General features: G+C 59.4%; 2 protein-coding genes across 6 annotated transcripts; one reads left to right on the forward strand and one right to left on the reverse strand.

The window, feature by feature from the left end:
- Positions 1 to 4,600, forward strand: LENG1 (leukocyte receptor cluster member 1). The gene is made up of 4 exons (XM_006172859.3): positions 1 to 454; positions 1,434 to 1,613; positions 2,267 to 2,532; positions 3,234 to 4,600. Exons 1-4 carry the CDS (start codon positions 149 to 151, stop codon positions 3,448 to 3,450), a joined length of 969 nt encoding a protein of 322 aa, XP_006172921.2. The 5' UTR covers positions 1 to 148; the 3' UTR covers positions 3,451 to 4,600.
- On the reverse strand, positions 3,489 to 19,965 carry CNOT3 (CCR4-NOT transcription complex subunit 3). 5 transcript variants are annotated; one of them, XR_004322852.1, is made up of 18 exons: positions 19,713 to 19,965; positions 14,951 to 15,028; positions 14,770 to 14,837; positions 14,425 to 14,499; positions 14,187 to 14,276; positions 13,859 to 13,987; positions 13,667 to 13,762; positions 12,379 to 12,598; positions 12,158 to 12,291; positions 11,635 to 11,691; positions 9,920 to 10,307; positions 9,712 to 9,835; positions 8,572 to 8,770; positions 6,700 to 6,799; positions 6,409 to 6,607; positions 5,967 to 6,182; positions 5,224 to 5,349; positions 3,489 to 3,863 (listed from the first exon to the last, which is right to left on the reverse strand). XR_004322852.1 is itself a non-coding variant. In XM_032487700.1 (18 exons), the coding sequence occupies exons 2-18, from the start codon at positions 14,973 to 14,975 to the stop codon at positions 3,765 to 3,767; spliced, it is 2,265 nt and encodes a 754-aa protein (XP_032343591.1). In that variant the 5' UTR covers positions 14,976 to 15,028; positions 19,713 to 19,964; the 3' UTR covers positions 3,489 to 3,764. The 5 variants fall into 5 exon arrangements, 3 of the variants coding, with proteins under 3 accessions (XP_032343591.1, XP_032343592.1, XP_032343593.1); XR_004322851.1 differs by having other exon boundaries at positions 12,379 to 12,601; XM_032487700.1 differs by having other exon boundaries at positions 6,050 to 6,182; positions 12,379 to 12,601; positions 19,713 to 19,964.
- Between the last annotated feature and the right edge of the window lie 439 nt (positions 19,966 to 20,404).

Genomic DNA, 20,404 nt, shown 5'->3' on the forward strand with positions numbered 1-20,404 from the left:
GATTGGTGTGAAGGGTTATTCCGCGAGAGAGCCAGGCGGGCGTGCTAGCCAATCAGCGGCCGCGTCTAGTAGCGTCAGGGCGGGGACACTTGTGATTGACTCAGACTCTTGATAAGAGGCGGTCGCTAGGCGACACCGCGCGTGATTAATGGCGAGGGGGTGGGCGTCTCAGCCAATCACCTTTCGCCACAGATTCAGGGGGTGTGTCAAATGGTCCTGGACCAATCCGTGGCTGAGGCAGAAACAACAGGGCGGGGCCGTCCTCTTGCCAATCGGAAGTGCTAGGAGGTGGGCCTGCCAGTCCGTGGACAGATACGGCGCCATGAATATCTTACCCAAGAAGAGCTGGCACGTCCGGAACAAGGACAATGTCGCCCGCGTGCGGCGTGACGAGGCCCAAGCTCGGGAGGAGGAGAAAGAGCGTGAGCGGAGGGCGCTACTCGCTCAGCAAGAGGTAAGCTCCGCGTCCAGCCGGGCGGGGCTCCGGGGCCGAGCGCGCAGGCGCCTCAGTAGGGTCCTAGAGTCTGGGCGGCGCGCAGGCGCAGTGCACACCGTGCGGCATTAGGGACCGCGCGCCTCGGAAGCGCATACTGGCAGAGCCCCCCACCTCCACCTCTCCCTGGTCTTGGTACTTCCCCACTCCTGTACTTCCTGAGTCCAGAGTAGGAGCTCATGAATAAATGAAGCCCTGGGCAGTTCAAGAAAACTCAAGACGACTTTTTGCCTGCACAAACCCCCTAATTATTGAGCGCCTGCTGTTATGTCCCCATGCAGAGCGCTTGACTTGCAGAATCTCTCAAGCACCGTTCGTTCTTGGAGGGGCGCTGTCATTTCCATTGTGCCGAGACGTGAGATGGTTTCAGAGAGGAAACAACAGCGAAATGACAGTGGAAAGCAAAATCCGCTCCATCGGGCTAGCCTTTTGCCTGCACCGCTGCCCACACACAAACACCAGAGGCCCTCTTTATAACTCGTAACCTGTTTGGTTTACACCTAGTTTCTAGTCCTTTAGCTAATCTGATCGTCAACACTGACTGGGAAATAGTTGGGTCTTTTTAAATTCACATTTATCAGTAGAAATTACAAATCAACTGGGGATAATGACTTGGAGCCCGACTTGGAATTCGGATCACCTGTTCTAATACATGCTGTGGCTGCCTTCATTACCTGCTTTTATTGCTTAGTCTCCCGAGGTTGGGAACCCCTCTGGTTTACTGTTTGAAAGGTAGCTTACAAACCCAGGTGTTACCTCATTCCTCCACCCCTCCCCGGGCTGGGACAGATGCCTCTTTTAGGCGCCCAGGGCTCCTGCTCCCTTCCTTACAGCGTCCAGCACCATGATCTGTGATTTCCTGTGGTCAGCACCAGAGTCCTGGTTCCTTGAATCACATCTAGGTTCTGAATGTTCTGCCTGTAACTTCCTTTCCCCCGAGGCCCGCACAGAATTCTTAAGGAAGAAAGCGAGGCAGCAGAGCTCACTACCTGAGCTCGAAGCAGCAGAAGCCGGAGTCCCAGCCTCTGGCCCTGTGGATCTGTTTCGGGAGCTGCTGGAGGAAGGGAAAGGGGTGACCAGAGGCAACAAAGAGTATGAGGAAGAAAAGCGACGAGAGAAGGTAAGTGGGTCTTGCCCTCTTCATTCGAGTTGTGGGTGCAGCTGGGGGTAGGGGAGCACCTTGCCCTCAGGTGTGACTCAGAGGAGTGTTCAGGGATAACGGCGAGGATTAAATGAGTTAACAGCACTCAGAACAGTACTGAAACATAGCACTCAAAAGTGTGGGTTATTGCTGGCTGCTAGGTACAGACCCGCCAGGTCTCTAACCTGACCCTACAATAGGGATCCTGGAAGTGCTGAGGAGCTTTTTAAATATAAATCAGATCCAGTCACTCATCTCTCAGGAATTTCCCTTCAGACTCTGACCTTGCTTCCCCGCCTCAGTCACTCCTCTGCCTTGCTGCTTCTTTCAGGTTTCTTTTCAATTATCTCCCCAAAGATGCCTACCTTTGAACCCTAACCTAAAGCAGCTCCACCGTGTCCCCTCTTCCTGTGCTTTCTGCTGCTGGAGCTGCCCATGCGCCCCCAGGGCAGAAGCCCGACTCTGGTCTATTACTGGTCTGTTGCGGCCCCAGCACCTGGCAGAGTTGGCTCATGACAGGCCTATTGGCTGAGTGACTGGTTCTGCCTCCTTGGGAGCCTTGGCTGTCCCTGTTTCCCCCCAGGAGGAGACACATTTGACGTTCTCATTTTCACATCTCCTGTTCCCCTCAGGAGAGGCAGGAGAAAGCCTTGGGCATCCTGACGTACCTGGGCCAGAGTGCAGCAGAAGCCCAGACTCAGCCCCCTTGGTACCAGCTCCCCCCAGGGCGAGGGGGCCCTCCCCCTGGTCCAGGACCAGATGAGAAGGTCAAGAACCGCCTGGACCCTCTGCAGGAGATGCAGAAGCATTTGGGGAAGAAGAGGAAGCGCAGTGGTGATGATGGCAGTGACGGCAGAAAGGAAAAGAAGGAAGAGCCTGAGAAACGACGACCCAAGGAGTAAGGAGGCTGGCCTGGGGCTTGGCTGCAGCCACGAGGCCACCAGGGAAGCTCACTGGGACAGCAGGGCACGGGGTCTAGGGTCTGCATCAGGGACTAGAGACGTGTTCTCAACATGTGGTCTAGGGACCCTAGGGGTCCTGACACCCCTTTGGGGTTGGGTCTGCAAAGTCAAGCTAATTTTCATAACACCATATACCTTTTTCACTCTTGTTCTCGGGGCTTCCAGAGGCTGATAGAAGGCACCGCGGCTCTCATGGTTAGTGGAACGTACACTCGTGTTAGGGTTTCTCATTTCCATCTCATATTAGATACTAACAGATAAAACCCACTAAAACAAAAGCTCTCTGAGGTTCAGTTTGAGACCAGGGTTAGGAACCATGGGGTTGGAGTAAAAGCAGGTTTGTGTCCCTAAGATGCCAGGCACCTGAGTGTAGACTGGTTGTACTGGCCAGTATCTTCTACAGAAGAGGAAACAGAGGGCCAGGGTGTGCTCAGTGTCAGACAGCTGATTAACGGTGGAGGGGCACCCACTTGTAGAGGTGGTGAGGCCAGCTTCCTGGCCCCAGCACCAGTCTCCTCCTCTCCCTTGGCCTCACGACAGACACAGGCAGGAGGTTCCAGGTGGCAGCTCCCTCACAGAGGAGGCTGGGGCCTCCTGGGGCGAACAGTTTCCTGAACCAGCTCTCCTCTCTCTCCAGACCCCCGTCCCTGGACCAGCTTCGAGCTGAACGTCTCCGGCGGGAAGCAGCCGAGAGGGCTCGGGCAGAGGCCCTGCTGGCCCAGGTCAGAGGCACGGTGGCCCCGGAGCACCAGGCGGAAGAAGAGGTGGATGACCGGCGGAGGCGGTACAACTCTCAGTTCAACCCCCAGCTGGCCCGGCGCCCCCGCCGGCAGGAACCCCACCTCGCTCACTGACTCTGAGGGGGTACAGGAGAGGCTGCTGCTGCCAGCCGTCATATAAAACTATTTATTCATAAATATTTTCCAAAATGAAAATAGGTTTACCAAAAAATGTCCCTCACTGGGGAGGGGAGGAGGGGGCAGCCCTCGCCCCCGGGCCCCCAGGGTGGGGCTGAGAGGAAGAGAATACCTCCCAGCCCCTCCCTGCTTCCTGGGGGAGGGGGCTGCCCCATGGCCTGGGGCCTCCCCCCAGTCTTCCAGGGCAGGGCCCTCACCTGGGCAGGGGATCAGCATGCGGGGGGAGGGGAGGGTGGAGGGAAGGGCCGGTGTCACTGGAGGTCCCGGTCCTCCAGGTAGCGGTACTCAAAGGTGAAGCCTTCCTTCTTCCGCTGGCCCCACTTCTCGTAGTCAAAGTAGATGTAGGTGCCCTGGCCGGGGGAGAAGGTGGTCAGTGAGGGGACGAGGAGGTGGTCGGGGATCTGGGTCGGACCGACAGGGGACAGTTCTTAGGGCCGTGGATGTGCCAGGCCCCAGGCCAACAGCCCTGCACGCACGCGCCGTCTCACTCCACCCTCACAGCGCTCGTCTCAGGTAGGAGACGTGATCATGTCTGCCTTAGAGGAAGTGGAGGGAGGCGCAGAGAGGCCATGTGCCAGAGCTGGGCCGAGGCCTGGGCCCAGGCGCCGAGCATCCTGCTGCTGCTTGTGATGGCTGTGGCTTCTGAGCACTGCTCAGGTGCCGCATATGTGATGTACGTCCTAGTGTCCAGTCCTCACAGAGCCCCGAGGCCACAGCCCTGTCCTAGAAAACGGAGCAGGCACGCAGCCAGGACAGACGTTTTATTAGCAACAGAGGTCAGTGGGAACTTCTGAAGGACTGAGGCCTGGAACTATATACTAACTTAAGAGGGTTGCTTTGGACCAAACCAGGAGGAGACAGGAAGCCTGCAGTGAGTGTCAGAGAAGACAGTAGGACTGGGGCTGGCCTCTGATGGAATGGCTGAAATGCCTCAAAGAACCTGAAAGGACGGAGGGGAGGGGACCAAGTTCTCTGAGGACAAGGACCTTGTTCAGTGCTTGGCATCAGGTAAAGACTTGGTGGGAAAACCGCTGTGGAACACACCGACTAAAAGCTGAAATAAAGTACAGTACGCCCATGACACTTACTGCATAGCAGGCACTGTTAAGTACTTACATGTTCTTAACGCATTTAATCCTCATGACAACTGTATAAGGTAGGTCCTGTTACCCCATTTTTACAGATAAGGAAATGGAGACAGATGTTCAAGTGAACTGTCCACAGTCACCAGCTAGAGCTGGGTCCAAACCAGGGAGTCTGGCTCCAGAGCGTTTTTTTGCAAGTGGGAGATTCCAACTGATCAATTGTCAGAGCGTGAGAAGGACGTTAAAAAAAAAAAAGCTTCCCCATTTGTGTTTGCTGAGCCCCTGCTGTGCAGGGGGCTGGGGACCGTCAGGGTTCCTGGGCAGTGCCGCCCCTGGGCCTGGGTGGGAGACACCACAGCCCCACCATGCCAGGGGAGGGGCAGAGGCATGGGCTGTGTGTGTGGCTAGGGAAGACCCCTCTGAGGAAGGGACGTTGAGGCTAGGACCCCTGTGATGACCAGGAGTGGGCCAAGTGAGGAATGAAGAGGATGGCCCAGGCATGGCGAATGGCCTGAGGCGGTGGAAAAAGGAGGGGCAGCGGGGCCACCGGCCTGCATGTGCTGTGGGGCCTCTGTGGGGCCTCAGCCGGCGGGAGCCGAGGGCGGGGCACAGGGAGGGGCCTCACCTGCTCGAACTCGTCGGTGATGGTCTTGGGCTCCTCGTGCCTCTGAAACCACATCATGTACTTGGTGTGGAATCGCCACGACTGCTTCTTTAGGGCCTTGGCTGCCAGGTACTGTGCCTTAGTGCCCTGGGGAAGGAAGGGTGGAACGGGGGTCAGGGAACCTCTAAACTGGGTGGGGGCCAGGGGGACGGGTCAGGGCAACAGGGCTGACCCCAGGCCCCGCCACAGACCGAGGTTGGGCTGGACAGTCCAAGTAGAGATGAGCTGGGGCACAGAACATACCAATGCTGGTCAGGAGGAGGAAAGTGAGACAGGAGGTGGAAACTGCTTTCAGAGAAGCTTTGAGAAGAGAAACTAATCGCGGTGAGAGCTGAGGAGAGGCGGCTGAGAGCCTTTCCCAAGGCGGGACGAGGGCGGAGGTGACTTGTGACTCACTGGGGGCAGGCAGAGGCGGGGTGGTTCCCTAGTGGTCTCCAGGGAGGCCCAGGGTTGGGCCAGTGCGCAGCGGGCCAGTGCAGCTGAGACTAAGCAGGACGCGCACTGCGGGCCGGGCCGGGGGTGAGCAGAAGGGGGGCTGGGGGCTGGGCTCCCTGGCTGTGCAGTAGACCCACCCAGCCCTCCACCTAGACAGTCCTGACACCTGTGGACTCAAGTGGGGACAGGGAGGGGTCTGGTTTTGGGGGGGCCCAGGACTGGGGGATGGGAAGGGGGTGCGGTTCCGGTGGCCGCAGTGGGGCACCCACCTCACCCCTCCAGCCCGAGGGGGGACGGCGGCGGTGGCGGCGAAGCCGGGGGGCCTGAGGCTGCCCCGGGGGCCCTGCTGTACCTCCAGATAGTAGAAGATGAAGAAGAGCGTCTCGGTCGACAGGCGCTGGTAGAACTCCACGGTGTCCGAGTGTGGGGGTGGCATCTGGTGGTGGTAGGGGGGCGTCGGGCAGGGGTTCCGGGGGAGGTACTGCCTGTGGGGGAACAGGTGGGTCAGTGCCATGCCCACCAGCATCTGCTGTCTGATGGGCCGGTGGGATCAAAGGGAGCATCTTGGGCACCAAATCACCCTGCATCCTGTGCAGAACCCCAGGTCAGGGCCCAGAAACTTCACCTCGTCTCTCAGGACGGAGACCAGACCCCCAGTTGCAGCCTCCTCCCTCAGACTCAGGGGTCCCAGCCCCCTCTGTGGCCCCTCACCGGATACGCTCAGAGTCAGAGGGGTGGGGCATGTGGTGCCAGGCGGCCTCCTCCATGGCCTGCTGGTAGAGCTGCTCCTTGGTGAGGGGCACAGGGCCCAGAGGGCACACACCCAGCGACAGCGGGATGTTCACCTCCGACAGCTGGAGGGGTGGCTGGGCCGAGGCGGGGGGCGCCGACGTGCTGCTCAGGATGATGTCTGTGGGGAGGCGGAGGTGGGGCCGGAGAGCCCGTGAGGCTGGTGCGTTCAGCCCCTCCTTGCTGGCCTGCCCCCACCACCTGGTCCCTCACCTCGCTCTGTCAGGTGCAACGTGGGCACAGGGTCCTCGATGCCAGAGCTGATGGCTGCCCGCTCTGCCATGGACTTCAAAGAGCTCAGAGGCTCAGGGGCCTGGGGAGGGAAGAGGTGCCTGGCCTGAGGTCCAGGGCCGAGGGCTGACACTCCCACCCGCTCTGGTGGGAGGCGAGGCTCAGCTAAGCAGAGGTGGTTAGTGTAAGAGAATGTCCACCGCAGCCCCTAACAGAGGGGAGAAAACCTGGACACGACCGAGTGGCCCCCGGCAGAGGGGCACCTGACACACACACCACGAGACTCTGAAGATACATGCTGAGTACAGCCACACACCCTGGAGGAGGCCTGCAGGGTGCATATGGAGCCCACCACTGTCACAGGACAACCCTCCCTCCCCGGAAGGACACCACTCACTGCCAGCTGCACCATGGGCATCAGAGACCCCCTGCCCTTCTGCCGTGGCTGGTGTGGGGCCACAGGGCGGGCTCCTGCCCCCTCTGGGATTCCACCTCTGGCCACCAGCAGTCACCTTTAACTCTGCTGGCCATCCCACTCCCCACGCCCCTCCGTCACCGAGGCCTCTCTGTCCTGCTTCTAAATCTCCCTCAGAGGGACTGAGCTGCACTGCGGGGCCTGTCCCCTCCCGCCCCGACCTTCACACCCCACACCACTCTGTTCGCACAGGCCCCAGAGGGACCTTTCCAACCACATCTTTTTCTGTCATTATTCAAAACTTTTCCACAGTTCCTCATCACTCACCCCAGTATTTTTTTTTAAACATTATGAACCCATTTTGACAATCTCAAGGCGACTGATCCCTTTCTCCAGAAAACTATACACACTGAATTTCTGGTCCACTGTACCTCTAAAATTTTGGTGATTACTCTGGGCTGGAAACTATTCTGAGAACTTTATGAAGATTATTCCAAAGAATCGTATCATATTTGATGAGTTAACTGTGATTTCTTCCATTTCCAAACGAAGGAAGGTGCAGGAAGCAATGCAAGGCCTGGGCCCTGACAGTGGGGCGCTCCTGCCCTGCCTCCTGTGCAGCCGAGGGTCTACACACTTGTCCTGTTGCTGCCTTTCAGACGCTAGCTCCTGCCGAGCGGACGCCCCTCTCTTCTCCCTGATGAACCCCGCCTCGCCTTTAGCTGCAGCTCCGGGATCAGCTCCTGCTAGAACTCCTGCACAGGAGAGGTGCTCCTTCCTGTTAGCCTTTCCTGCCACTGTGACCCACCTGACCTGGTCCAGGTCCCAGCTTAGACGTCACCACCCTCAAGAGGCCCTACCGGGCTGTCTCCCCACGTGAGGCCAGAGGCACTTACGTGGGCCCACGGCACCCTCTGCCCCCCACGCGAATCGGACACGCCCCCAGATAGTCCATCTGCCCCCTGGGCAGAAGGAAGGAACCGGGCACAGTCACGGCATGAAGTGGCTGCAAGCAGACGCCAAGTGTCTTCTTGATTTAAATGCTTTCTTAGAAGGGAAGAGGGCGGTGAGCTGGATGGCAGGCAGTGTGAAGTAATGTCTCATGAGAAGAAATGGGGTTGGAGACGGTGGGGTGGAAGGAGGGATAGGGCGGTGGACGCCAGAGAGCGATCGAGCAAGTACAGCTGGGAGACCAGGAGCCAGGAAGTACCCGGAGGGAAGGAGGCCGAGGCCCAGGGTGGCGTAGGGGTGCAGAGCCCAGAGAGGAGGTGAGCGTGCAGGGGCGGCAAGGGGAGAGAAAGGCAGGGTGACAGAGCGAGGGCCGGAGGTGGAGATGGCAGGTAGAGACCTGGAGGAAGGGGACAGCGAACAACTGGATTGAAGATGCGGGGCCAGGACACATGGAGGCTCAGGGCCCGCCAGGGACATGTGGGGCCCACCTTGATCTCCGGGGCAGCACTGAACTGTGGAGGTCCATTGAGCAGGGCACCGGCTGCCTTGGCCTCGCTGAAGCTGGGCGTTGGGGAGCTGGGAGGGTTCACAGGTAGTGGCACCAGGAGGCTGGGTCCCCCGGAGTTGTTCCCTGAGCCTGGGGCTACGCCCCCAGCCCCTGTCGGGGCTGTCGCACTGGGTTCCTTCCTGGGGAGGGGTACAAAGGATTGGAGGCTCAGAGGAGGGCCCCCAAGGGCAGGATGGAAAGGAAGGCTAGAGTGATCAGGGGAAGGAGTCAAAAAGGGAGAATGCACAGAAGATGGGGCAGGCTGAGGGACACAGGTGGAGAGAAACTCTTTGGGTGAAGGTAGAACCTATCCCTTGGGATCGCTTCCCAGTAAAGAGCTGGAAGTGGGATGAATCACCCTCAGGATGCTCCCAGAGACCGTACGGCTAAATGTACACTAGGAAACAGGCAGGCCTTCTAGAATGGCCTGTGCAGGAGAGTGTGGGCAGTGACTGTTCCAGCCACAGAACAGGACACCCTGGGCAGATGGCCCCCATTCAGGGGAGCCCACTGAGAGCCGGTGGGGTGAGGCACCTGGGGGAGAGGCATCCAGGGAGGGGGTCTTCCCACCCCCCCTGCATAGAAGGCTAAGCCCTCTCTCAGGGCATTCTTCTGGGAAACAGGGACTCAGTGGGGTGCCCTGACTTAAGACCTGAAGGGGTAGCTGGGGAGGGGAAGGGTGACCGGGATCCTTCACTGTGTCTCCGATGGAGTCCGAAGGCTGAGGCAGGACACAGAAAAGGGACAAGGTGGGAGAGGAAAACAAGAGCTCCTCTGGGAAAAGGGAAGTCAGAGCGCGTTTCAGCAGGTCACCACAGGGGTGTTCTGGGGCTCTGAGAACAACTGCACTTAGATGAGGAATGCTTTAGGGCAAAGCTGGGGCGCCGATGTGTACGAGGCCACAACTGGAAACAAGGGGGGGACACAGCACCCAGCCAGCTGGGAGACCGTTCGGGAGGAAGTCCCAGCTGGCAAGGACAGGGCCCACATCCGCAAGAAGTGGCGACGGTGGGGGAGGCCCCGGGCCACCTCCTGCCAAAAGGCTGCCTGGCCCCAACCCTGCCTGAGGCTGGACACTCACGAGGTGCTGGGAGGTGGGTTGTGGGGGCCAGATGGGGGGCCCAGAGCCTGGCTGCTGGCACTGCTGCCCCCACTGCTGCTGAGAGCCACCTCTGCAGGGCTGTCTGCCACGACTGAGCTGTAACCTGGGGATGGGAAGAGGGTATGCAAAGGGGCCTCCAGCATCCACCCCAGGACTCCCTCCCTCCTCCCGCCATCTCCCCACTTACTGGTGGCACCGTTCTGCTTGACGGCACCTCCACCTCCACCGCTGTTACCACCGCTGCCGCCTCCACCACCTCCACTGCTGCCTCCCCCTCCCCCACCAGGCTGTACACTGGGGGGCCGGGGCTGGGTGGTGCTGGGCCCACTGGGGGCTGGTGGGGCCACAGCCTGGGCGTAGGGGGCGGGGGTGCCCGAGTTGTGGCTGGGCGCTGGGCTGGCCTTGGCGCCCAGGGCACTTGGGGGTGCTGCTGGGGCAGGGGCCCCATTGTTGCCGGGGGTGGTGCTCATGGCAGAGGCGGTAGGCGGGGGACCAGAGGGATAGCTTGGCGGCACAGCTGGGGACTGAGGGTGCTGGTTGCTGTGGACAGGCTTGGAGCCATTTTTGGCTGGAGACTGCAAGTAGTAGAGAGCAGAGGGTCAGGACCCAGGTCTAGCAAGCCTCTCACACACCCTTCCTCCCCTGGAACAAGGCTCCATCATCCTCACTGGCCTTGCTGCCCACAGCTGCCCCTCCCTTCCCAGGGACCCAGGTGACCTCATTCGCCTTCCTGGCTTCAGTCCCCACCTTCACCCTTACAACGCTCATGCAGTCCTAGCCTGCACCCAGCGTCCACGACCTGCCTGAACATCTCCCCACGATGTCCCACAGGGATCTGAGACACAACTTGGGTATAAAAGAAACCCATCTCTCTGGTGACAGGGGAGTGGTGGGAAACACGTAAATGTCCTCAGTCTGAGATTAAATGGACTCAATAAAAAATCCAAGAGAAGAGGGGAAAACAGCTGAAAATAGGATGGTAATTCTGAATGTCACTGAAAAGGTCACTAAGTACTCAGGGGCCATTAATGACCAACACCCCACAAAGCAGAGTCCAGTAACGTGCCCACAAATCCCCAAGGCTGAGCTGACATAACTCGCTCTCAGACAACCCACACTGCCGTCCTCACTGCCCCGATGCCCACAGGCACCAGGCACTCACTAGGTGCCGACTCGTTCCTGGCACCACACACGGCCCCCGGGTCCCACGAGCACCTCATCGATGCCGGCCTCGGGGGCCCCCCGGGACCAGCCCTCCCCTCCATGACACCACTGAGGGTTTTCAGGCCCACTCCCCTCCTGCCTGAAGACAGCACTCTTGTGCAGCAGCATGTCCTGAAATGTGCTCCCGTTGGGGAGACAGCAGCAGAACTCCCAGGATTCACCAAGGGAAAAAAGAAACCGAGGCACCCCGCTCTGGTGTTGGGGGTGCAAACCATCACACAGCCAAGGCCCAGAGTGTCCCCAGAAGAAACCTGTCACACTTCTGACCTATCATTTCTCAGGCCCTTTCAGAGCTGGTCCACCAGGAGTGGGCCCCTAACCCGACAACTTCAGGCCAGCCGGGCGGACCCGGCCAGGCTCACCTCTCCACACTTCCAAGCTTCAGTCACGATTTGCCTGTGTTACCTGTCGCTGCCTCAGCCAGGAATGTATCTTCCCTCTAGCTCCCAGGGCAGCCACCCCTCCCCAGCAGCCTCTCCTGACCACAGCACCAGCCACTCACCTGTCTGCCTGCCCACCTGGACCCACCCTGTTGGCACTGCAGGCCTCCATCGGGGGGCACCACCTTCTGACCCCGAGGCCCAGCACCGTGGCCCTACTCAGGCCTCAGCAAGCCTTTGGGAATGAGCGCATGAGCGAGTGCTGTGCCCATCAGTGTCCAATGCCCACAGGACCTACCTGGCTGACTTCACTATCTGTCGAACGTCCCCTCTTCTTGTCATCTTCAGAATTTTCCTAAGGTTCGAGAGACACAGCCAGAAGCCCGTGTGTCTTTAGGGCCTGACAGACACACCAATCTCTGAACTTCCCAGACCCGAACCCAGACCAACATTCTGGCCCCAGAGCTGTTTGAGTGCCTATGCCCTTCATCTCACTGGGATGCCCACCCTGCTCCCCAGGGTGCTTGTCTTCTGTGGCCCAGCACCACATGCCAGCCTCTTAAGGATCCAGGAACCTGTTCTCCTCAAGCAATCCAACCCTCGATCCCTTCCCAGGTGTCCCGCTGCCCAGCCTCCTCAGCATCCCAGGTACCAGGACCCATGTGTGGCCCTAACCACCCTGTCAGCATTCCACAGCTCTTAGGACCCAGACCCTGGGTACCTGGACACCCTCCCGCAGGATGTTTCTGAGAGCCCCAGCCTCCTGCTCCCTCGGCCCCTGCCCCCATGCCTTCCCAGGGACTCAGACCCCTAGACCTCACCGTGGTGCAATTGGCCGGGCTGGGTGGGATGGGAGAGCTGGAGGTGGTAGAGGTGGGCGTGCTGCTTGACTGGTTGAAGATCTCATCCTCCATGTGACTGTGGCTGGGAGGGGAGGTGGCGACCAGCGCCTGTGCTGTGGGGTGGGGAGGGTGTGTGAGCGGGCTGGGCCGCCCTCCCCTAGCCCCACCGTCAGCGGCCCCAGGCCAACCCCGGGCCTCACGAATGTCCTCGAGGTCCAGATCGTCGTAGAGGAACTCGTTCTCCTCGAAGTCAGGGTCCTGGGAAGAGTCGACGTAGTACTCAACGTCGTCCTTGATCTTGCGGATGGCGTCCACGAGGATGGAGTCGTTGTCCAGCATGCGCAGGATGGTCTCCAGCATGCGCACGTGGTAGCGGTGCTTCTCGATGTGCCGCTTCAGGCCCTCGATCCGGTCCTGCTTCTGCTGGCGAGCCCAGGGCCAGGCTCAGGGGCTGCATGGCGCCTGCCTGGCCCCCCCTGCCCCACAGAACCCATCCTCAGTCCCTGACCCCTGTGGAGACCCAGAGGTTCCACTCCAGCCCCTCCCAGGGTCTGCCCACCCTTGATCTCTCAGGGATCCCACAGCTTCTCCCACCACCAAAGTCCCTGGAAACCTCTGAAGAGCCAGAGATCCCTGTGCAGACCCCACCCTCTCTGCTGAGCCCACCCGCCAGCTCCGACCACCTTCTGGAATACAGAAGCAGCCCCGCCCTCTCTCACTCTAACAGTAACAACAGCAAACCCTGTTTGCAGGGAACTTCTTAGAATCACAATCAACTTTGTTACCACCATGATCCCCCACCCCCTCCCTGTATCCCTAAGGGGAAGCCCAGATTCAGAGGCCGGGCTCCAAGGCTCCCTCCCAAGGCCCCAGTTCCCTTCAGACTTGACATTTTAGTCCCCCTTCCAAATCCCTTTCTGCAAGGCCCTCCCCTCCAACCCACGGGTCCCCAGCCCCTCAGGCTCAGACACCCAGCTCTGGCACCTCTCTCAGCCCCAGCTCTCTGTCCCCTGTACTTCCTGTGCCGACATGCAGATACAATTTGCATCCCTACAGTCCTGGGTTTCTGGAGTCTGGGCCCCTGGCTTGTCTCAGGCCACTCTACTCCCTAGGCCAAATCAACCATTTCTTCATGTCCTGCCTTGTCCACACCTACTGTCCTCTTCTTAGGCCCTGGGTCCTTCTAGGTGCCATAAGGCCACAGCTGCAACTCCTCAACCTTCCTGCCTTGGGTGTCCTTCAGGTCACTTGCTCTGTGACCCAAGCAGAACTTAGTACCTCCCCACAAACTGATCCTATTTTTGAAGGTTCCACTGTTCCCCAACCCAGGCTGGACCCCTGAGACAGCCTCACCTCCTCCCTGCACCACCCTGACCCCCTAATTCCAGCTGCCAGCCCTGCTTGCCTCAGAAGCCCCGACCCTGACTCCCACAGGCCAGAAGAGCCGGCCCACCTCTGTCTTCTGGGCACAGGGTCCCCCCCACTCACATCCTTGTCACCCTTCTTCTTGCGTGTCTGCACCGACAGTGACTCCACTTCACTCTCAAACTGGTCCACCTGCATGTTTAGGGTGTCGATGGTGTTCTGGGGAGGGAGGGAAAAGCAGGCGGTCAGCCGGAGTCCTCTTGTACAACCAGGGGCCAGGGCCCCCAGGTCAACTCCTCTCCTACCCCGACTCACCGTGAGCCACTGGCCGACCTCCTCCTTCTCCTTCTGGGCAGGGTCCACCTTCTGTGCCAGGCCCAGGCCCTCTTTGCTATAGGCTTTGGTCTTGGTCTCTCGCTCCACAACTTTGAACCGTTCCATTTGCTGTGGAGAGCACAGCTGGCAGGGGGCTATCACAGCTGACTCGGGGCCGGCAGACACTTGGCCCTGAGCCCCGGGAGCCTTCAGGCTCCCAGCCCTTCGCCTCTTCCCGTCCCAAGAGGCAGAGACCTACTCTTCTAGGGACCTCTGGGGACCCAGGAACCCGCCCCCCCGCCTCAGGTACCGAGTTCTGGGCTCCTACCGTTTCAATGAGCTTGCGGTTGTCTATGAGCTGCCTCTTGTCCTTGATCTCGTTGGATGCTACCCATGTCTTGATCTGGTCCCTCAGCCGCTGGAGGTGGGAAAAGCAAGACAGTCAGATTGCCTCAGGACACAGCACCGAGTCCCCCAGTCCCCTCCTCTCCCTGGGACCCAGCAGTCCACTCTCCCGGATCCCTCCGCCCTCAGGACACAGGAGTCCAGGCCCCCAGCCCCCTCACTTGAAGCTTCTTAATCTCCTTCTTTAGGTCAGCCTCATACTTTTCTTTCTGGTTCGCGTTGGCTGCATTGTGGAGCTGAGGGAGGGAGAGAATCCTGGTGTCAGTGTGGTTCTGGCTGCCCTAGTGACCCCTCCAGTGGGAAACCTCCAGTCTCCCTCTACGGACCGGGGACACTGGGCACAGTCCCCCCCAGCCCCCCAGTCCATCTCAGAGCTGCTTCTCTGAGGGCCTCAGCACTGGACATGCAGGTCTTCTCCCCAGCTGACACTCAGGAGATCCTGAACCTTGTCCTAGTCTCTCCTCCCTTGAGACCCGCCCAGATTTTTAGGGCCCCGGCCCCTGTACCTTCTGCCAAATGTCTTCAAATTGCTCCACGCCCTCGGACACCTTCTTGAGGCAGCGATCAATCTCACCTAGCCAGGGAGGAAGGAAAGCTGTTAGAGCCCTGCGAAGGCAGCAGTATCCGAGGAGGAGGTCCAGAGAGCGAGCACGTGACCCCACGGGCAGCAGGCAGTCAACCTAGTACCTTGGAGTTTGCGCTTGTCCGCCATCTTCCCTGCCCTACGGACGCGCTCTCTTCATACTCTCTTGGAGACGGATGCTGCTGGAGAGATCGGAAAGGGACACACATTTATTCCCTGGCTGGTCCGAACCCAGAGACTCGGACGAGGTCGGGAATAGCAAGGCGCGTGGGATGGTAAAGGGGAAGATGCATTTCCTAACTGATGACAGAGACTTAGCCCAGTTCTCTTTATACTGCCTTGACTGCCCAGCACAGGGTCTGGCCCACAAGAGGACTCGGGAAGTTTGCTGAAAGAATGAAAGAGATACATATTTTGTGTGCCTCTGACCCAGGAAGTGGAAAATTCCTAGAGTACCTTCTCCCCAGATGACACCCAAAAGGATTTTCTAGAGCAGGGAAAGTCATGCAGCACACAGCTGACTGCCAGGGAGGAAGGCATTAGACCTGGAGGCCACACTTCCTGTAGAGGAGCCAAGCACACAGGTGACCAGAATCCTAACCCAGGGAGAGATTATTCTTCAGACAAGTCAGGAAACAGAATTTGCATCCCACAGAGAAGGGCCTGATGTTGTGTATACGGGTATGAGCCGTAAGGGACCAAGGGGAAGTGCAGTGGCTGAGGGGGACGAAAGGTGCCTACAGCTGTGAAGAGCTAAACCCACCCATACAGGCAGGGCTGGATCCCAAGTACGCTGACCTCTGAAAAGTTTATTTCAGAGGAGGACCCTTAAACCAAAGGAGATAATATTCCTAACCCAGAGGCCAATACCAAAAAGGTCTGCGGGAAGAAGGTAGCACCCAAGAGGGGGCCAGGAGAAGCGAGAACTCTTTCAAAGATGAGAGGGTGAAAGGGGAACTTAGCTGTGAGGGAGCTCTCCGCACACACCAAGGAATTACAGATCAAATGCACTGGTAACACAGACTCAGGGAAATGTAAACCCTCAGACAAGCACTCAATACTTAGAGATGGGTGTCTCCATCCTAAAGGAAGGACACGCAACCCAGAGAAGACTGAGGTCAAAGGGGAGTCACCAGTAGCTTTCACCCAGGCAAAGCTGCACCTTAGGGCCCGACACCAAGACCACCAGGAGCAGTCAGGAGCCTTGAGGAGGGAAGGTCATGTGCCTGCGCGGCAGGAGGTCGTCCCCTCAGAGAGGGGGCCTCTACTGAGGTCCAGGGAGCACTCTGCAGGCTTAGGGCAGGGTGCCCCAGGGCAGTCCCAACTGTCCAGGCAGAAAGAGTCCTGTATACATGGAGGACTAAGACTTTCAATCCAGAGGGAAGTCATACCAAGGGGGCCCTCACCCACCAAGAAGGGAACATCTCAAGAACAATCCTGTCCAACAGAACTTTCCAGGACAGAAATGTTTTACACCTGGGCTATCTGTGCCACTGAACGCTCAAAAGCTCAAAATGTGGCTAGTGCAACGAAGAATGGAATTTAAGATTTTTATGTTAACTAGCTAAAATTTAAATCACACGTAGCTCGTAGCTACCAGTGGGACAGGGTATCTGTGAGCACACCCCAGAACCAGAAGCCCATGTGACGGGGCCAGTCCCCTCTAAGGGACCGGCTTTGCATGGGGGCAGACCTTTTGACTTGGGGGAACGTGACTCTCTTCCACGAAAGGCCAAGCAAGAAGAACGGCAGTGCCCTTAGCCCAGGGTTGGTGGACATGCCAAGGTGGAGCCCAATCACAACACAGGGAAAATTCCAGCTCCAGGAAGGAGAAGCAGCCAAAAAAGGACCCAGGAGGCAATCACACAGAGGGGACTCAAACTGAGATGGGGCAAGCGCCTCTGATCCAGGTGCTCACACGAGGGCTTGGACCCCAACACTGAGGTGTGCAGGCATGAGTCTTAGCTCCCACGTCCCAACACAGAAAAGCCTCTTACTGCCCAGGGGTGTGGGGTGAGTGCAGGAATGTTCCCCAAGTGCTGGTCCTCCCTGCCTCTGCCTGGCTCCTGGGGCAGAGGCAAGGCACTGCACACATTAGGGAGGGAATGCTTTCTTCAAGTCCCCACACCAAGTGGGTGGGACACCCAGCCCCAGAGGGGACAAGATTGCAGCAGCAGGAGGTACTGAAGGAGCTGGAAGCAAGGTGCCAGGGGAACAAGAGCCCTAGCCTGGGAGGTGATGTATCAGACAGAACCTCAAAGTAAGCAACAGCTGAGACTGGAAGCAGACACCATCTGACCCGGGCAGGCAGCTCCCAGGGCCTGGGTGTTCGCACCCCTAGGTGGGCTGGCTACCACAGTGGGCAGGAGCCTTAGCCGCAGAGGGAACCCCCGTCCCCTCTGCCAGAGAAAACTTTCGTATCAAGAGGGTGCCTATACCTTAGATCCCCAGGAAAGGACCAAGGAGAAAGGAAACTGGAGCCTGAGTCTTGAAGTAGAGATGCTCTCACACCCTCACAGGAGACTCTCAGACTTAAAGGGCTGGTAGCCCCCCGCTCTGAGGGGCCCACCGAGATGCTCCAGGGGAAATAATCATGTCAGGCCCATTCCGAGACAGGCAGGCACCTTAGGAAGAGAGGAGCTGCTGTTCTCAAACAGCACTAAGGAATCTGGGAACCCTGACCAGAGAGATTGAACCAAAAGACTTCGTCCAGGAGAAAGACACATCCCCACAAGTAAGGAGCCTATGCCGAGGGGGTGGGTAGGGCGAACAGCGTGCCAGATCCACAGGAGCCAGCAACCATAAAGTGAGGGGCTAAAACTAATGAAGAAGAGCCCCCCAAACCTCACGTCAGGGGAGATGACACTGCCACGCAAAGGCCTGAGGAGCAGCAGGGCAGCAGGAGCAGAAGGCTTAGTCCTGGGGAACTAATACCCAGTGGTCCCTAATCCTGGGGGTGGTCACGTGCCCGTAGAGAGGCCTAGTACCATGGGGTGATGAGCTCTGGCCTGCTGGGAAGTGATGCCAGAAAGCCATCCTTAACCTGGGAGGCTGCTGAGGCCATCACATGGAGGATCTGAGACTCCGCGAGGTGGATGTGTTAGGTCCTGGGGTGGAGGGAGTTATCTCCCCACTGCGAGGCCCAGCACCAAGGACGGGGGATTGGGAATCCCACCTTGGAAAGGTTACACAAAGGCATCTTTCGTCCTGGGGTAGGTGACAACAGCGGGGTCTCCACCTCAACTCAGGCATCTTACACCCCCCATAGCAAGGAACTTGTGCCTCAGGGGGAGAGGGCAGAAGCCCAGTGCCACACTGTGGGACATCACAAGCAGAGGGCCGAAGCGTAAGTCCTGAGCACTAACACCTGAGAGGGGCCTTGGTCCCACAGTGGGGGGCACACAGAGGGGTGTGGATACCTCAAATCCAAGAGTCACCAATACCAAGGAAGGCAGAAACCTTACCCCTGGAGAAGGCAACACTGAGAAAATTTCCTTATCCTGGGGAAAAAAAAAAAAAAGCACAACTCCAGTCCTCACAGCACACACCTCACAATAAAGGAAGCTCAGATGGAAGAAGCCGTATACTCTCAGGGGGTTACCAGCAGGGTGGGTATGGGTAGGTAAGAGCCTTGCTCCTACAACTGCTGCCACCAACGGGGTGGGATCTTTGCCTCCTGGAAAGATTACACCCCAGCGGAGGGACTGATGTGAATGGAGGCAGAAGCTTCAGACTGAGGGCAGTGATAGCCTATGTGGTGAGGGCAGTGGTGGAAGGTATCAAAAAACCAAACCAGTACCAAAAGGGTAGGAGCATAAATCTTGGGGGAGGTGACAGCCCCTGGGCTGAGAGGCTGGCCCTAATTAGAAAAAAAGAGTGCTTGTGGTGCCCACACCGGGAGATCACTAATGACGTGGAGAAAGCAGGAACCTGGGAAGTGCCACCAAGAGACGACCAGGTACCGGAGACCCAGCAGAGCTCAAAAGCCTCACCAAACAGACCCCAAGGAGGGAGTGACATCAAGAGGAAGCGCAGGCTCGGGCGGGCAGAGAGCCTGGATCCAGGTGAGCGCACATCCACAAAGCCAGAGGGGACGCCCGGCCCCGTGCAGTTAACCGCTGAGGCCCGAAGCGGTCTCTCTCAGGACAGCCCAGACTCCCCAGTGGGGAAGGCCTGGGCTGTGGGATGGGGAAGCCTTAAACCGGGGGCACTTTTCACTAGAGGTGGAAACTTTGGCTGAGGCTCCATCTCGTGGAGCTGGCACCTTCACTCCAGGGGAGTTTATCCCCCACCCCATCTCCAGAGGAGAGCGGCACCCATGGTGGGAAGGGAGCGGAGAGGGGGGCCCTGGTCCCGGGAAGGGTGACCCCCTTCCCCACAGAGGGGTGCTCGTCAGGGGGGCTCGCAGCCCGACTCCCACGTGAAGAAGGCAGCCTCGCCCAGAGACCGCCCCCCAGCACAGGGGGCTGTTGCCGAGGGGGGCAGGCACCTGAGCCCCGAGAGGGCGGGCACCTGCGGCCAGGGGCGCCTCCATCCTTGCAGCGAGGAGCCAATACCGACGCGGAGAGGGGCGGGCACCAAGCACACCCTCACACCCCACCGAGGCCCGACGCGGACGCCGCGCGGGGCTGGGGTTGCGGGAGCACCCCCGGGCGCCGCCGAGGGGCGTGGAGGAGGGCGCGGGGGAGGGGGCGCGCACCGCCGGGCGGACGGCGAGCGCCGGGGCCGCACGGGGGCGGGGGCGCCGCGCCGGCCATGTCGCGACAGGCAGCGGGGTCACAGGGGCAGGAGGCAGCAGGGAAGGCGGTCGACGGCGCCGGGGGAGGAGGGGAAGGGGTCTGGCCCAGTCGAGCCTGACGCTCTCACCACAGGAGCTGGCGCCGCCGCTGAGGAGCGTATCGCGACAGGCGGGGGAGGCGAGCGCCCGCCGCCTTTTTCTCGCGGCCCGGGCGCTATCGCGATAGCGGCGCGAAGCGGAAGTGGGATGGGGGAAAGAGGGCCCGGGGTTGTTCTGACGACGGGGTCGGGGCTCAAGGGAGGCCGTGGCGTCTGCCGATGGCTCCGCGGAAGCTGACCGGGCCCGGTCCAAGATGGCGGCGGCGGAGGAGACCTCCCCTTCGCTCTTCTCGTCTCTGGCGCCGACCCGCCTCCGAGCCCCGAATATAGGCCCATCATTGCTCCGGCCGCACGTCGCTCTTGCTCCTCGGGCGCGTCCTATTGGTTTTTGGCAGGGATGTGGCCGGCCCCTCTCGCCGATTGGGCAATCGTTCCAAGGCGCGGCATTCGATTGGCCTCCCAGCGCAGGCTGCGAGGATTGGCTCAGGTTTTCTACCCCGCTCCTCCTCCTCCTCCCGCCTCTGGGCACAACACGCCAGCGCGAGGACTCGTGCGTCAATCCAGAGGCCTGTGTCGTACTGATTGGATACACCCGCCCCCCTCTCACGAGCCAATTGGTCGGGGGGAGGAGCTAGGCTGATCAGGGGCGGGAAGTCGTCCGTCAAGTTTAGAGCCGTTTTCAATTGGTCGTGGGGGGAATATTCTGCCCAGAAGCCATTGGC

This window comes from Camelus ferus, chromosome 9 (assembly GCF_009834535.1).
Source record: "Camelus ferus isolate YT-003-E chromosome 9, BCGSAC_Cfer_1.0, whole genome shotgun sequence".
Lineage (NCBI taxonomy): Eukaryota > Metazoa > Chordata > Mammalia > Artiodactyla > Camelidae > Camelus > Camelus ferus.

Bases quoted from the DNA above. Each gene is read 5' to 3' on its own strand.
- LENG1 (XM_006172859.3), top strand. From the start codon at position 149: ATGGCGAGGGGGTGGGCGTCTCAGCCAATCACCTTTCGCCACAGATTC. The intron at 1,614-2,266 runs GTAAGTGGGTCT...TGTTCCCCTCAG, and splicing joins AAGAAAAGCGACGAGAGAAG to GAGAGGCAGGAGAAAGCCTT. The intron at 2,533-3,233 runs GTAAGGAGGCTG...CTCTCTCTCCAG, and splicing joins GAGAAACGACGACCCAAGGA to ACCCCCGTCCCTGGACCAGC.
- CNOT3 (XM_032487700.1), bottom strand. From the start codon at position 14,975: ATGGCGGACAAGCGCAAACTCCAAG. The intron at 14,838-14,950 runs GTACTAGGTTGA...CTCCCTGGCTAG, and splicing joins GGACAAGCGCAAACTCCAAG to GTGAGATTGATCGCTGCCTC. The intron at 13,988-14,186 runs GTAGGAGCCCAG...TGCTCTCCACAG, and splicing joins ACCGCAAGCTCATTGAAACG to CAAATGGAACGGTTCAAAGT.